General features: G+C 34.0%; 1 protein-coding gene across 6 annotated transcripts in view; it reads left to right on the forward strand.

Annotated features, from left to right (window-relative positions):
* The window catches only part of LOC120514222 (pre-B-cell leukemia transcription factor 1), a 148,649-nt gene that overhangs the window by 121,507 nt on the left and 11,296 nt on the right, over window positions 1-15,846 (forward strand). For 3 of the 6 annotated variants that reach the window (XM_039734475.1, XM_039734476.1, XM_039734480.1), the window contains exons 3-6: window positions 100-344; window positions 2,486-2,551; window positions 7,266-7,456; window positions 11,964-12,099. In XM_039734475.1, the coding sequence (XP_039590409.1) occupies window positions 100-344; window positions 2,486-2,551; window positions 7,266-7,456; window positions 11,964-12,099 (638 nt within the window). The remainder of the gene's footprint in view (window positions 1-99; window positions 345-2,485; window positions 2,552-7,265; window positions 7,457-11,963; window positions 12,100-15,846) is intronic. The other 3 variants (XM_039734478.1, XM_039734479.1, XM_039734481.1) reach the window with 1 other exon arrangement.

The raw sequence follows: 15,846 nt of genomic DNA on the forward strand, positions 1-15,846 counted from the left end.
GTACGCTCTTGTACTTGCTGGTGTACCTCTTTTCTTTTCCTTCTTCTAAAAATGACTGTTTGAATTAACATTTTATTTCTGCTTTTTCTCTGACTTTAGTGTTAAGTATCCGAGGTGCGCAGGAAGAGGAACCACCAGATGCACAGTTAATGCGCCTGGACAATATGTTACTTGCAGAAGGCGTTTCTGGTCCAGAGAAAGGTGGCGGGTCAGCTGCAGCAGCCGCTGCTGCAGCAGCCTCTGGAGGCGCAGGATCAGACAACTCTGCAGAACACTCGGACTACAGAGCCAAACTCTCCCAGATCCGACAGATCTACCACACAGAGCTAGAGAAATATGAGCAGGTAACATTGTTGTGTCCATATATGGATCACATATTCACATTAAAGCCAAAAATGTGCTGTGCATCCCATTCCTTATTCATCCCATTTCTCAACTGCTTATTAAACTAGGTGGAACAAATATTCTTTTGGGTGTTTTACTTAAATCCTGTTTACTTTTAAGTAAATAAATAGACTGTTTTAGATTGATTATGATTTTTTATAAAGTGTTACCTTCTTCAACATATCATTTCCCGTGCTCCACCTTTGAGATTGAAAATTGGAAAGAAGTCTTGTGTTTCTACTGGTAAATACTAACACTTGTGGAATTTTCTTCATTTGAACGAAAGAAGTCTTGTGTTTCTACTGGTAAATACTAACACTTGTGGAATTTTCTTCATTTGAACATTTACTGTTTATCAGACGTTTTGGCTAAAAGGACAAAGCTGTTTATGCAAGAGCTCATCAAAGCCATTATGACAGCCCATCATCTATCTACCTTGGTGCCATCATTTTTTACATAAGGAATTTTTTTTTTGAGGTGCATGAATTCTTTGCTGGGTTTATTGGGTTTTCTGTTTCTATCCCAAATATGTTAGTTAAATTGCCCATATTTTAGTGATTGGAAATGTGTCCTGCCATGAACTGGCACACCATACCACAATACTCCCAGGTATTTTGGGTATTGGCACAGGCTCCCGGCAACATTGAACTGGAGACCTGTTTTTGAAATTGAATGGCCGTACAAATGAAGCACCTAAAATAAAGTTACTTAAAGATTTTGTTCCTCTGAGTATATAATGTTTTAATGGATGTATTACAAGGATTTCCCTATTTTTCCGAGAAGAATATGAATTTAAGGTGAAGTTTTTTTTTGTGTACCAGGTAAACAAAATGGCATTAGTGACTATGATAGAGTTTCTTCAATTTGTTTAATCTAAGTGAATGAGTGTTTAATTGATCCTGGGGTAGTGTTCTTTATTAAAATCAAAGGCCTTCTACTTATCTCAGTTAGGTTTTCATGGCTATTGTAGACGGAATATATGTTCCAATAAGGATGTATGCTTATTGTGGCCTGCCACACGTGTTGGGTGAAAGATGAAATTGTGTAGATTAAAGATTAAGCTTATATAAATGTTTTGGGGTTTTTTTTGCACATAAACTCTATAATTTAGCAGGGCCTATGTCAATAGTCTATTCTCTTTTCATATTTGTTTCACTCACAAAAAATAAGCTTTAATAAGCTTAAACAATGATGTTCCACAGAGAAATTCATTAAATATTACATATTTTATGAAGCCACCTTTATTTTTACTGGCCATAATCATCTTTTAGACATTTTATTTGTGTCTTTGATTTGGGTAAATGTTTCATCAGTTAAGAATTGGGTCAAAGTTTCTGTTGGTTACATTTTAATGTAATGAAATATCAATGAGATTTCCAATGTGGATGAGTCATCTGGAAGTAAGATACTGCACAGAGTTGAACACTAAGTGATCTGCTTCCTGTTTAGAAGGCCAGTAGTAGAAGATGATGTTTCATTCTGCATCATGTGAGCACAAAACGAGCCTGAAGAAATATTAGTTGGCTTGTTAAATTCTTGACCTTTTAATATTTTTTTACACAAATATAGTGTTGCTGTTGTATACATGCTTAATAGCATAGTATATACTGTATATAGTGAGGTCACTTCAGACATGACCATTCAGGTGGAAAATTTTAAATTATTAAAATCTGGTAGATATTTTTAAACTATTAAAAACCAAAGCAGCAGATCAAAATTGTTTGAGTGTCAACACTGAGTGTGGGGTTATGAGTCTCATATGTCAAAAAGGATAAATGGCTCCCCGCTAATTGAATATTACTCGTCGAGTGTGTCCATATACACTTGATGTTGCTGGAATTGCGAGGCGACAACTTCCTTAGCTGACCACACGTGTTAAGATGTGCTAGCGTGAAAGTTTTGACTTAAGATAAGTGTATATTTTATGTTATATGGTGAAATTTCTTCTTTTCTACTATCTGCAAATAATGTTTATTGGATCCAGGGTTGCCAGCCATCAAGTAATTTACTGAAGTTAATTTTAGAGAATAATACGCTATGTATTCAATACATACTATACTACAAATGCAGCCATTATTTGTTCATAATTTATATATTTAAGATGATATCCACCTGCGGGAGGACTGGCAGTCAGAGTTTCACAGGAAATGCAGCCAACGGAATGCAGGTACAAACCTTCATCCACATTTTCTATTCTTATCTTTTATATTGTTTATGCTGTAGTTTGGTAGAGGTTAGTAAAATGCTACTTTACTGTGACTCAAATGACCACTTTTTCCAGGTCAAATTTTTTTGTATTGGCTGGCAGCCCTGTTTCTAATCATTTTAAGAAGAAAACCTGCAAAGTACAGCAGATACTGAAAAATACTATGGTTTATTGAAAGGTAAAATGCTAAATGCTCAGGAAGTGTACTCAGATCTCCTTACTCCACAGGGCTATTCTGAATGGGGCATAGTGTGCACTTAAATGAATTAAAATGAATTAACAGCTTTTTGTTGTTAATGTCTAATTCTGTGTTTTTTGTAGCATTTCAGAGACATTGCTCTATTGAACAGTTAAACTACAAAATAGTTTTCATAACAAACTACAGTATGTTAAATTATACTAACAAAGGTTAGATACACACCCAGCATGTAAGCTTATGTAGTAATGACAAGATTACAGTTTTGACCTTAACACTATTTGATCCAAAAATAAGTCCAGTGCCTTGACATATTGCATTTTGACTGTCCTTAAAAAAACACCTGCCATATCTGCTGTCCCCAGGGATAGAATATTGCCTTTCATTTATTTATATATTTATTTGCAAAACAAAAAAATGTAAGAAGCAATGTCAACTTTCTGGTAATGTAGCAAACTGAACTTATACTTTTTATATTATTATAGTCTGTTGTATTTTTGTTTATATTTGGATTCGCACTTTCATGTAAAAATGTGTACAGCAGCATGTATGTAGTAATATTAATAATAATAATAATATGTATGTATGCTTCACATATTTAATAAGGACACTATATTAGAGCTATGTACGTTGCTATATTAAGTTAAATTGAACCGCATTGAACTAAAATTATTTCTATAAAGCATTTACCTTTGTAGCCCAATGTAATAAAAAATAGTATACATATTAAAAATGACAGTTCCATGCCAAATGTATCAGTACATGCCTGTAACCACAACAACATTTGTTTGTACAGCACATTGTCAAACAAGATACGTATCTCAAAGTGCTTTACAAGAATTGAATAAACAAATAACAATAAACTGATAAATACATTAATTAATTAATTAATTAATTAAAACTTACATAAAATTGATAAGTAAATAATAGGAGTGGTTCTTAAAAATCAACTAAATTGCTAAACTTGTAAGTATCCAGTGATTGTAACGTCAAGTCCGATGTTTATGGTCAGATGGCTGGGGAGGACAGGAAGATGACATCTCCAACCAGCGAAATGCTAAAGAAAAAAAACCTGCAGGTGTTCCAAGGTCAAAAGATTGCCCAAACCCCCCACCTCCCCTAAGGCATTTTACTAAGCATACATGTGCTAAAGTAGTTCATTATTGTTAGGGTGCCATGTCCTAGAGGATGACAATGTCCACATTCCTTTCAACTTCACCGGCGGCTGCAGTGTATTATAATCAAATGGCAGTGGCGCAAAATGCCATCACTGAAAACCAGGTAAAGAAAACAGTGAATTGTAGAGGTTAATAATGATTACAGATCTTAGAAGTGTGTGATGTTGCAATGCATATTAAAATTTTATTAGAACTGGAGAAAGAGAAAAAAAAACACAACTATGAAGAAGCCAACTTTAAAAAGCGGCTTTTTAGGAATTTTTTTTAAATGTTCCATGGTGTTAGCCTGGCATGTGTCTGTTGGCGAAGTATTCCAGATTTTTGTTGCATAACAACAAAAGGCTAACACACCTTTTATGCTTAGGAACAATAAGCAAAGCAGCTTCAAGCATCTAAGATCACCACTGGGAATATAAAAGACTGATGCTCCAAAAATAAACAGGGGCAAGATTGTTCAGAGCTTTATGTACAATTAAGAGTATTTTAAAGTAAATTCTAATGGACACAGCTAACCAAAGACCAGAGAGATGTGTTCTGATTTTCTTATACTGATTAGGCTTCTTGCTTTAGTCAATTTTTGTCTTTCTTAGATTGTCCTGTTAGGAGTGCATTACAGTACTCTAGTTGGCTCAAAGCAAAAGCATGAATTAATTTTTCTGCATATCAGGACGTTAAAAACAAGTCTAAGGTGTTTCAGTAAATTAAAAAATGCAGTCTTTGTTCTTTACTTATAGTTTAATTTGAAAAGACAGGTTTAGAAAAGGAGTCCCAAATTTAGAAGTGTTTGGTATGTGAAATCTCATTGACAAAAAACACAATACGAATTTACTTAATTTAAATATCTCACAATATCGGATGCAAGAAAATTATTTGTCACATTTCTTCATCTTTGTTTATACTTCAAAAGTGAGTTATACTCAAAGTGCTTCATGATGTCTGTTGAGTTTTTGCATTCTTTCCCAATATATTTAATCGTATAAATTGACAAATGTTAGTAAAACTGGACAGGGGACATTCTGGCTAATTTGTGTTGATTATTTTCATTGGATTAGATAGTGATTTAAAAAAAAACTGGATTATAATGTTAGAATTCAAATAAAATTATTTTTCTAGATCTCATGCTTTTTCACTTTATCTGTTGTAATATATAATGTTTTTTTTTCTTTCCTTTTTCTTTATTACTATTTTATTTACACATAATACAAAGCTTATGAAAGAACAAAGCACAGTTTTATAAGTAAACTATGCATGCAGTTTCTGAGGCTGATTTTACTTGCATAGATCAGGGTCACTTATCCCTACAACTGCAGACCCAAGACAACAGCCAATCATGGAAGGAATGTCAGAGTATACTGATATACCAATAAAACAGCCATCTTAACAGTGTGTCTTGGTGTGATTGAAGTAAACTGGAGTCACTGAGACAGCCCATAGAAGCACAAGAGAACATGGAAACTCCACGCACAATTCACATAAGCAAGGGATTGAATAAATTTCCCAGCATCATGAGACATTAGTACTGCCTGCTGCTTCATGCAAATGGCTGATTGATTTGCATCTAATATTGACAAAAGATTGATTCACATCTAATATCGACAAAAGATAATATGTATATTTAGCACTAAAGTTTTCTTTATATTACTGACCGAATATATTTTGTATAAAATTGTTCTGGGCTGTCCAAATCTGGTTAATGCTGCCTCCCAAAGATATGTATTCTGGGATAATTGTCCACTTTTCAGTAATGGACTGGTGTTAATATTTTGTTGGTCCCTGATTTGTACCCGGCGTCGTGCAGTGAAAAAAGTATGTTTACGAAATAGATAATAACACTACCACCGTGCAGTAGCAGAACATTTAAGTGATAAAGGACAGAAGTGTAAAATGTTTTTGATTACTGTTTAAAATGAATAGCCTATTAATAATTGCATTTTCATATTGGCTGAAATCACTTAATGTGTTCTAGAGTTTCTAATCTTTTGTTTATTAGGCTATTGTCATTCAAATGTATTTAAAGTTATTGTTGCAGCCAAAAAGAAACTGAAAGCAGAGCAAGACTAACCGAAAAGTGATCCTTAATAGACATGCATTGCTGCAGTCTTTTTTTTTACAGTGTTAGTATATTTGCAATATTATTAAAGGTTATTCTAACAAGCCTTTCCATATATGTGTAATTGTTGTTTACATCCACTGTCATGTGTTCATGTTGCAATTAAATTCTTAATTGCATGACTTCCACAGACTAGTGACATTAGGACAATACCAACAACTGACAGTTAAAGCAATCTTAGAAAGTGAATACAACTGTATGCATTAAAAGCAACATCAGGCGACATGTACAAGAAACAGTTTTTTTTTTTTTTAAAAAGTATAAGTGGCCGTTGATTAGCCTCAATAAAACCTAGTAGTGAGTCGTGATGTACTGTGTCGATGGTCCTGTATTATTAGTCAGAATGTAAGAGGGAGAAGAGTGACTGTGAGGATGTCTGAGGTCTTTAATAATACTGTTTGGATTTATTAAGGTAGCATGTGTTTATACAGTATATATGCTGAACACAAGGGAAAAGGTTTAAAAAATGCTTTGAAATTAATGTTTTGTTTAAGGTTACCTTAAATGGCCATGTTTATCTCCTTAACTCCCTGAATGCACTTCATTTATTATTATACATCCAATTCATGTTTTTTACTTAAATAAACTCTTAATCCCTTTGCCAGTAAACACTCCCAGAGTGATTATGAAATCTAATGGCAAGGAAGGCCTTGTAGTTGTTTTCTAATACTGGAATTTTCTGTTCCCTTCATTACCAAGTGTCCCCTTAATAGGCTTTCTTAGGCCATGTCAATATCTTCACTAGTATTTTGATTAAATAATGTCTTTCTTACTCCAAGAAAACTGCTTGTTTTATATTAAGCCCAGAATCTGCCACATTTAGAGGTTATTTTTTGTTCAGTTGCTTGCAAAGGGAATACAGTTTAAAAGGTACATTTGTTTTATTTCCTAAAAGTGTTTTGGTTATATTACTGTATATCTTCCAACTCTTAACATTGGTGATTACATTACTTTTTGTTTGTTTTCATGTTCAATGCTCTTTAAACTTATGTCAATAAGTAAAAAAAACAAAAAACCGACACTGGTAATTTCAACCCACAATTCCAGTGTATTATGTATAAGTGCCTAGATCAATGATAGTCACAGATGCTTTACTCTGGTTTGTCTTTCCTAATGTATTCTGATGCAACACTTAATGTAAAAATGCCTTTCGCAGCTTTGTAATGTCATCATTCTTTATTCACCTTTCAGGCATGCAATGAGTTTACGACTCATGTGATGAATCTGCTTCGTGAACAGAGCAGAACTAGGCCCATCTCTCCTAAAGAAATAGAGCGAATGGTCAGCATTATTCATCGCAAATTCAGTTCCATTCAGATGCAGCTAAAACAGAGCACATGTGAGGCTGTCATGATCCTGCGTTCACGCTTCCTGGATGCAAGGTACTGTACTTTTGGAAATGGTTCTTTTTAACAGGTGTTGATGGGTGAATCCAGTTATAAAATGTGCAACCTTCAGCAAGGCTGTCATGGATCCTGTATGTAGAAACACCAGAGAATAAGTCTGTGTTCAGCTAAATATGAGTAGCTGCTAGTTAGCATTTACGTGCATCATTATAGGCAGAATCCTTAAGTTTAAGGAATGTAATCCATTGTTCTGCTAATTCTAATGGCTTGTCATTTTTCATACCAGCATCTGAAAGAGTGCTCCTGTTAGCACAACAAAAGCCATACTGAATGGTAACTTTCTTCTCTTTACATGAAATGGGTAAAGAACTTCCATGGACTCTTTTAAATTTTCCACTATATAAATACTGAACAAATGAGGTCTTCCTCTTAAGCATGCCACCTCTACACTTTTATAGACCGTGTTCATAAAACATCAAGTTATTGCTGCCTGCTTTTATGTATAATGATGGCTATAATGAGAATTGATGGATTTGCATGGGACCTACTGAAAGGTCTTGAACAGGTTACAGTTGAGGTATGGCTATTTTTTGAACCTTGGCTGGGTACTACAACAAGATCCAACAAATTAAGTTAACTTTAGGTGGTATCTTCTTTTTCACTAGATGATCTTGATGTTTCTAAATTCCAAAAACACTCTATGCTGAACTACATTCACAATGATGAGTTTACTGGGTAGAAAATGAGCGAAGTCACTTTGAGTCTACTAAGGAACGGTGTCTTCTGATGTAAAGTTGAAAGTGGATTGACAGATGAGTAACAGCATTTAGAAAAAGGCTACATTCACATTGTAGTTGAACTCCAGTTATTTTGCTCATATGGGAAACATCTACAGATGTGTGAACAGCAAAAAAAAATAAAATATGGAATCAATGCTGGAATTCCAAGTGTCTGGATATTTACACTCTCCAACTAATTTTACATCAATTCTTACGTAAATCATTTTCATACCTCTGATTTTCAAGGTGTTTAAAAATAAAGCAAGATTGCAGACTTAAGCATTTGAGGTGACTGTAACCAGCTATTACAGCCTGGTTGTCGCATGTTTAAAGAATGGGAATCACATGCCTCATGTGCATATTTTTCTGATAGAAGTTTGTGGACAGCTGCAACATTATTAATTGAACACCACAAAATGCAACATTCATAAATTTAACCTCTTTTTTTGCCTCAAAACCCTCCACAGCTCAACCCCACCAGTCCTGGCTTCTCTCACATGTTTACAGATTTCTATGAACAAACACGATAGTGAAATTTGCACTTGAAACAACTACTATGATCTTTAATTTTCTATTTATCGTACATTGCCATCAAGAGCTGATGTCCTACACTGAATGTAATGTTACATAATGCAGCATCCATCATGCTGTTGGTGTTATGGCGGTTTATTAAGTCACATCTGTTTGACAAATCTGTTTTTATTAATTTTCCACATGTGCAGAGCACATTCAAGCTGGATATCGGTACATACTCATATCAAATTTGGATTGCTTGCAAAATAAGCTGCAGTGTGAATGTAGTCTTATTTTAACAATTGTTTAGTTTCTGAGAAAAAAAAAATGTTCTTCTACATCCATTATCCAACCCGCTACATCCTAATCACAGGGGTCTCCTGGAGCCAATCCCAGCCAACACTGGGCGCAAGGCAGGAAACAAACCCCGGGCAGGGCGCCAGCCCTCCGCAGGGCACACACACGGGACAATTTAGGATTGCTAATTCACCTAACCTGCAGGTCTTTGGACTGTGGGAGGAAACCGGAGTACCCGGAGGAAACCCACACAGACACAGGGAGAACATGCAAACTCCACGCAAGGTGGACCTGGGAAGCGAACCCGGGTCTCCTAACTGTGAGGCAGCAGTGCTACCCACTGCAGCACCGCGCCACCCACTCTTCTTCTACATTAAATATCAAATTTACTATCACATATAGGATATTGAGAACTTTCTTATCAGTGCTCTTGATTAGTACTTTTCCTTGCCTGTGCATGCTGTGCGTATTGTTTTCACACAAAGCATATTTAACATTCAGAAATTTTTGCTCACCATATGGTTTGCTTTTAAGTCTGTAAATTTTATATAGCATTTCAAAGTTTCCCATGTATCTGTTGTTGATACCTAGTTATTGTTACTCCAATTCCATTTTCAGCTTACCTTCTGGATTCATTTTTTGTGTGCTACTTTTTGGTTTTCTTGCTTCAGCTCATCGGCTTTTTGCATTATCCTTTTGGTCTCAATTACTGTTGTCTGTGTTTTAACCATCATCTTTTTTGAACATGTCTTCATAGTTTTTTTTGTTATATATGCTGTGTTTTAGATTCAGTTTTAACAGTGCCATAGACATCTGTGGATATTTATTTTTACTAAGGTTATGGACACCTATTCTATTATTCTTAATGTCAGTGTCCCATCTCGGTTGTGGAAGGCTTAGAACCTCAGTGGGTCTCTTTATGTCCTTCCTGACCAGTGCCATTTTAATTTCTTCAGACATCCTATTGTGCACAGATTCATAAATGTATTCTGCCTTAATATTTTCTGTTTCTTTAACAGACTTTTTGGTACTTTGCTATGACTTGTACATTTTCTTCTTGATTAGTGAATTCCAGTTGCCTTATGAGGGATTTGGTTTTACTGTTCCTCTTACTCATGTATTTATTATTAGGAACTGTTTTAAGCAAATGTGAGATTTTCTACAGGTACATGTAGGTACATTTTATTTGAGGTCAAATGGCTGCACTCCATTCATCTCATTATATGACTTTTATGGAAAATTAGTTGAACCAAGAGCCCTTTAACAGCAGTATTTTGTATTTCACTTTGGCCTTTTTGTGTGTGTTTTGATTAGTGGCAAAATATGCTACAACATGATGAACTGTAAATAAATTTGGGTGTTGTACTGTATACACTGGAAAAAATGCAAATGCAACATTTTCATAATTTACTCTTAACTCACAATCTTTACATTTTTATTGTTTTTTTTATTTAGTATTTCACTGCTTTTGCACTATTGAGACAATAAGAATTTAGCCAAATTAAATGTAGAGCCTTATTTTAAAATTTCTTGTTTCATACTTTAATGGGTAAGCTTCCCAAGTATTGAATTTTCAATCCCCAAGCTTCATATTATCTGTGATGATTTTTGATGAAATGAGCTCCTCTTGAAGCAGTACATCTATAGAACAACATCTGATTGGGACTGCTTCATCCGATATTGCTTTTCAGTTAAAAAAGTGTTTTTTGAATTAAGTACATCTTTGGCCATTCAAAACATGTTCAAATTATCACTCAAATTGTACTGTTAATGTCTAATCATTGTCTTTCTGTTTAAACAAGTTCTGCTCCATTTCTACTCAGTTACGTTGAACCAAGAGTTCTTATTATGATACTCTGTTGAACAGTAGAAAGTTAATAAGGTCACCTAAAAAGTTCACTTTTTTAAAGACAATATTACTAAACTTTTAGCTGTGCTGTAAAACAGTAAGTAGCCCAGTGGAGGAGGCAAAGAAGACTAACCCTATGAGCATAACACAAAATTTTTTTGCAAAAAAATTAAGACAATGTGTCAAAAACATGCCCACTACTTATTGTATCCTGCTAATTGTAATTTAATTAAAATTGGAGTTTAAATGCTTGACTATTTTTAAGCTCACAAAAATGCATTTCTATTTTTCAGATAGTGCACCAGTACAATTAAAGGAATTAAATGTAAAAGTAGCAGCTGTAATTAAATAAATTGTGGAGATGGTCTAAAGTGCCTCTACCAGAAAGTATACAACATTTGTTTAACTTCACTAAATTACTTATTTACTTGCTTTCTTTATTAATGTCTTTTTTAATACTATTATACTGTACTAAGTCTGGAATAGAAAGCACGAGTATCAGGAGTCAAGATTGATTTGATTTTACAAAATATTAGCTAGCTCTCTATTTATAATTAAAGAATTTGAAGGATATTTGTCAAAATGGCTTGATGAAAAAAACAAAATGTAACGGTAACAAAAAATAAAAAAAGCTCAATCTAAAAATAACCCATCCATGAACCTGTGTATTTTAATAGCCCTTTTGTAATTTGAAGGATATTTCTCAAAATGGCTTGATAACAAAATAAAAATTAAGTTCAGTTTAAAAATAACCTAGCCAAGTACCTGTATATTTTTAATAGGCCTTTATCGTTGCACTTATTCAAAGGTTTGCCCCTACACATTTTGTATGTTACTCCTGACATTTTAAATAAAAGTACAGGTATACCCCAACATTTAAATTTTACTTTATGTTTTTTTTTTAAATAAAAACATTGTGTTTCTAAGCTCTCTGACTCAAGGTTTTCACTTCTTGGAGAAGCAAAACATTTTTGAATTAGACATTTATAGAATTTAGATTATGCATGTGAACTGTTGGTTAGTTCTGTTACTGTATGGAGTTCAGAGAGGCTTATTGTAATATTATTTTTAAATAATTAAATATTTTGTTTCTTTATATTTACAGGAGGAAACGAAGAAATTTTAACAAGCAGGCAACAGAGATCCTGAATGAATATTTTTATTCCCACCTCAGTAACCCATACCCTAGCGAGGAAGCCAAAGAAGAACTAGCAAAGAAGTGTGCCATCACAGTGTCACAGGTAGGGACAGTTTGGAAACAGGAAGTGGAATGTCTTTCTCTTCACTTTAGGGGCAGCACATGCTCTTAGCCATCTCATTTATATCACATTCTCTTTTAACACTAAAGGAAATGTTGATTAGTTACTTGGTTTCTGATATCTCAATTGATATTGATATAGTGTCCAAAGGAACTAATCCACAAACAGATTATTTTTCACTGATTATACAGTGAAGCTGTCTATTTCTAGAAAAGTTGTAAAGTCCAGTTGCTTGGGGTTAAAATATTTTTGGAGATTGTCAGGATTATATAAATGGTATATAGAAACAAAAATATTTTTGTTTATTGCAGAGATATAATTTTCTTTTTTGAAAAACAGAAAAATTAAATGTGAATGTCTACTTTAAAAATACTTTTTAATATATTCTGCTAAATTGGGTTTAGAAGTAGCTTATAGTTAGTCAGGACATGTTCTTTTCTGCTTTCCCTGCTTTGAATCTTCATTAGAATTAAGCATTTTTCATTTGTAGACATCCTTATTAATAATTTTTTAGCATAGGTGGAAAAAAAATCTAACATTTGCATAACATTTAGAGGTAAAAAAAGAAGAAGAAAACACAGAATTTTGCTGGTTGTTTGTACTCGGTTCTTTCTGTAATGTCTAAAAAATCCCAAATTTAAATTTGAATGCACCATATTTAGATTACCTTAAATAATTCAGTCTTCAAAGGGAGTACTTTTATATGTGTTAATGTGGAAGTAAAAATAGATATTTAGCTAATATTACAGTATTTTAAATGAATGCAGACTGTTTTGTGTATCAATTTGTATTGATCATTTTCTCCTGACTGGTGTGTTATTGCGAGAATCCTCTGAATAAGCTCTGTGCTGTTTCATATTGTATAAATAGTGTCTTTTGAATGTTGTGGTACTGTACATTGTGAGTAAATTATTTTTCCATCCGTAAATGCTGTAGTTGTGTTTTCCTCAATTCCCCCTGTAAAGGGAACTCCAGATTCATAACACGTCTAATGAAATCTGAATTGGTCAAGTGCTTATATTGGCAGTAGTGCAACGAAAGTCTGTGCCCTTATCTGGTTTGATATAAGTGTGCTAAATTGAACTGTGAGGGATGGAGATTGAAGACCGCCAAAGAAATCAGCCATCTAATGTCAGAGTAGGTTAGTTTTATATTTAATAAGATGTTATAGGCAAAGAACAGGCTCTAAAGAATGCCATTGTGGAACAGTATTGTAATCTATGTCACAAAACATCTGATAAAAGATTATTTCAGAAAAAATACATTCAATTACATACAAACAAAAAAATTTACAAGGCTCCAATAAACAGTATAACAATTTTTGAACTGTAGATATTTTGTGGTATTGTAGAAGGTGAATAGCCAGATGGATGCTGGATATTTGATAGTTGTCAGTGTTGTGCTAAAACCTATTTTTTTTAAAGTAATCTAATTCTAATATGGCTGCATGTAAGGTTGTAAATGTTTCACCAGTTTCCGTTGTTAAAACCATTTGAATTACACATTTTCAATTCAATTAACAAAATAAAACCAAGTTAGTAGATGAAATGACCCTTCATCCATGTAATACTCTGGTGTGTATGTACTGCCCTCTGGTGACCAGAAGACGTCATCTTTTGAAAATGCCTTTTGTTTTTTATAATTAATAAATTAGATCTTATAGTCATTCATGCTGACACTTAAACTATATGTATGTACATATGTATGTGTGTAAGTTAATTTATTTTCAATATTTTCAATATATGTCTAAACTTTATGGCTAAACCAGGTTACCATAAAATTACAAACTAAATAATAAATGGAAGTATTTTTAAGTAAAATTATAAATAGTGTTGGTAAACAAACCTGATTTACCTTTCTGTTTTGTTGTTTTAAATCTATGATATGGCCTTCTGTTGCTTTTCATGTTATATACAATAATGGTATACTTACATTCTCTTGATTTTTGCATTTTTATTATAACCTGTTATGTGAAACTAAATTTTCTGTGATGTAGAGTGGACTTTTTAGTAGTCTTTATTAGTTTGATATTGGCACCCTGTCCATTGTTGTTTCCTGCTATATGCTCTATGCTACTGGAATAAGCTTAGACCCCCACAACTCTGAATTTGATTAAGCTGGTTTGAGAATGGTAATAATTGATATTGTTGTCTTTATACATTACTGTTTTTCTTTATTAAAAACATATTGTGGAATCATAACTTCATACACAGAGCAGTTCTCAATCTGCATAGTAATTCATGTGTTAAGCAAGTGTTCATTCATTTAATTTAAAACAACAAATTTATTGTATCTGATTATGCGTTCTTTCACACTGGATGCTCTCAAAAATAAATGAAATGTTTCAGAGTGAAAAACCCTAAATTAACACCTCTACGTTATTACAGTAGTTGAACATCTTTTAAAGAGTGTTATTTCTACTATTTCTTTTATTATTTCTTGTAGCCCTTTTGTAAGATAAAAAGCAATAATTGTATCTTTTACTTGCCCCCATAATCTATATACATATAGAATTATATATATGCAAGGCTGACTAACTCACTTACTAACTCATTCACAGAAACACGATATCCTATTAAGTCACAAAGCTGAAATTTGGCAGGATGGTACATCTAGGGAAGTAGGCACCTGCTAAGAAAGGAAATTTCGATATTTACTTCTAAACTCACCCCCCACAATAGAAAAATGAGATACCCTAAAATCTCTTGTTTGAAACTTGTTGACATTGTTGAAAAAAGGAAATTAGCTGCCAAGTTTTTATTTGTCTATATTTGTTGGTAATAATGTTTTAAAGAGTGGGCTATTAGGGACAATGTATCTTTTCTGCAGAGACAGTAGTGGAAAGGAAGGAATCCCACAGAGAAGTGGGGCTCCCACTTTATGCAAATGAAAGCTGTAACCAGAAACGAAGGAGAAGGACAAAAGTTCCTCAAAGCTCAAAGAAGATGTGCTTAGCAAGTTGACTTCATGGGTTCACGCAGTACTCCCTAATTTGTTAGCTTCTTCTTACTCCTTGCGGTGCAGAATAAAATATATACAAATTTGAAAGGGGTTGTCATCCATGGATTGCTCATTGCCCTTACATACCATACATATTCTTTGAAAAACAAGGTGGGCAATAATGGGCCCTTGGTGGTGAAATACACGCAGTATTGCACAGAACTGGAGTGTTTCCTTGGAGGTCAGACTGTGATGTGCCATTGTGCTCCGGTTTGCAAAGCAGAAAAAGGGAATTGACAGTTCAACATACCAGCACACTTCAAGCCTTATGTCCGTACAAGTCAGAAGTGACATTGTGCCTTGGTAAGTTTACTCACCTCCACCATGGACACAGCACAGAGGCGGTAGACATTGCAGTGCATTTTCAGGGGTTGCTACCTGCATACACCCAAACTATTAAACACAAGAGTGAATGTTAGTTCAGTGCAGCGCCCTGAAACCCTGAGGTGTGAAAGTAATGACGAAAGGGTGACACGGAACAAGATGCTGTGTAAATAGAGTACTGCCAATATTCAGTAATTTGGTTCCACTTCAAACACAGGGACTTTGCGCATAGCTCACCATGTTATTACTTTTTACCTGTTTCTTTCTGTACAATGCTAAAAACATTCAGTTCTTTGCAGGTCCCGTGTAAATGTGCAACTTGTAAAAGTCAATGCTGTAAGCAATAAAGTGAATTACATGGATCTAAACCCTCCAAAACTGTGACTGGGACAAGATTACCGATCA

This window comes from Polypterus senegalus, chromosome 14 (assembly GCF_016835505.1).
Source record: "Polypterus senegalus isolate Bchr_013 chromosome 14, ASM1683550v1, whole genome shotgun sequence".
Lineage (NCBI taxonomy): Eukaryota > Metazoa > Chordata > Cladistia > Polypteriformes > Polypteridae > Polypterus > Polypterus senegalus.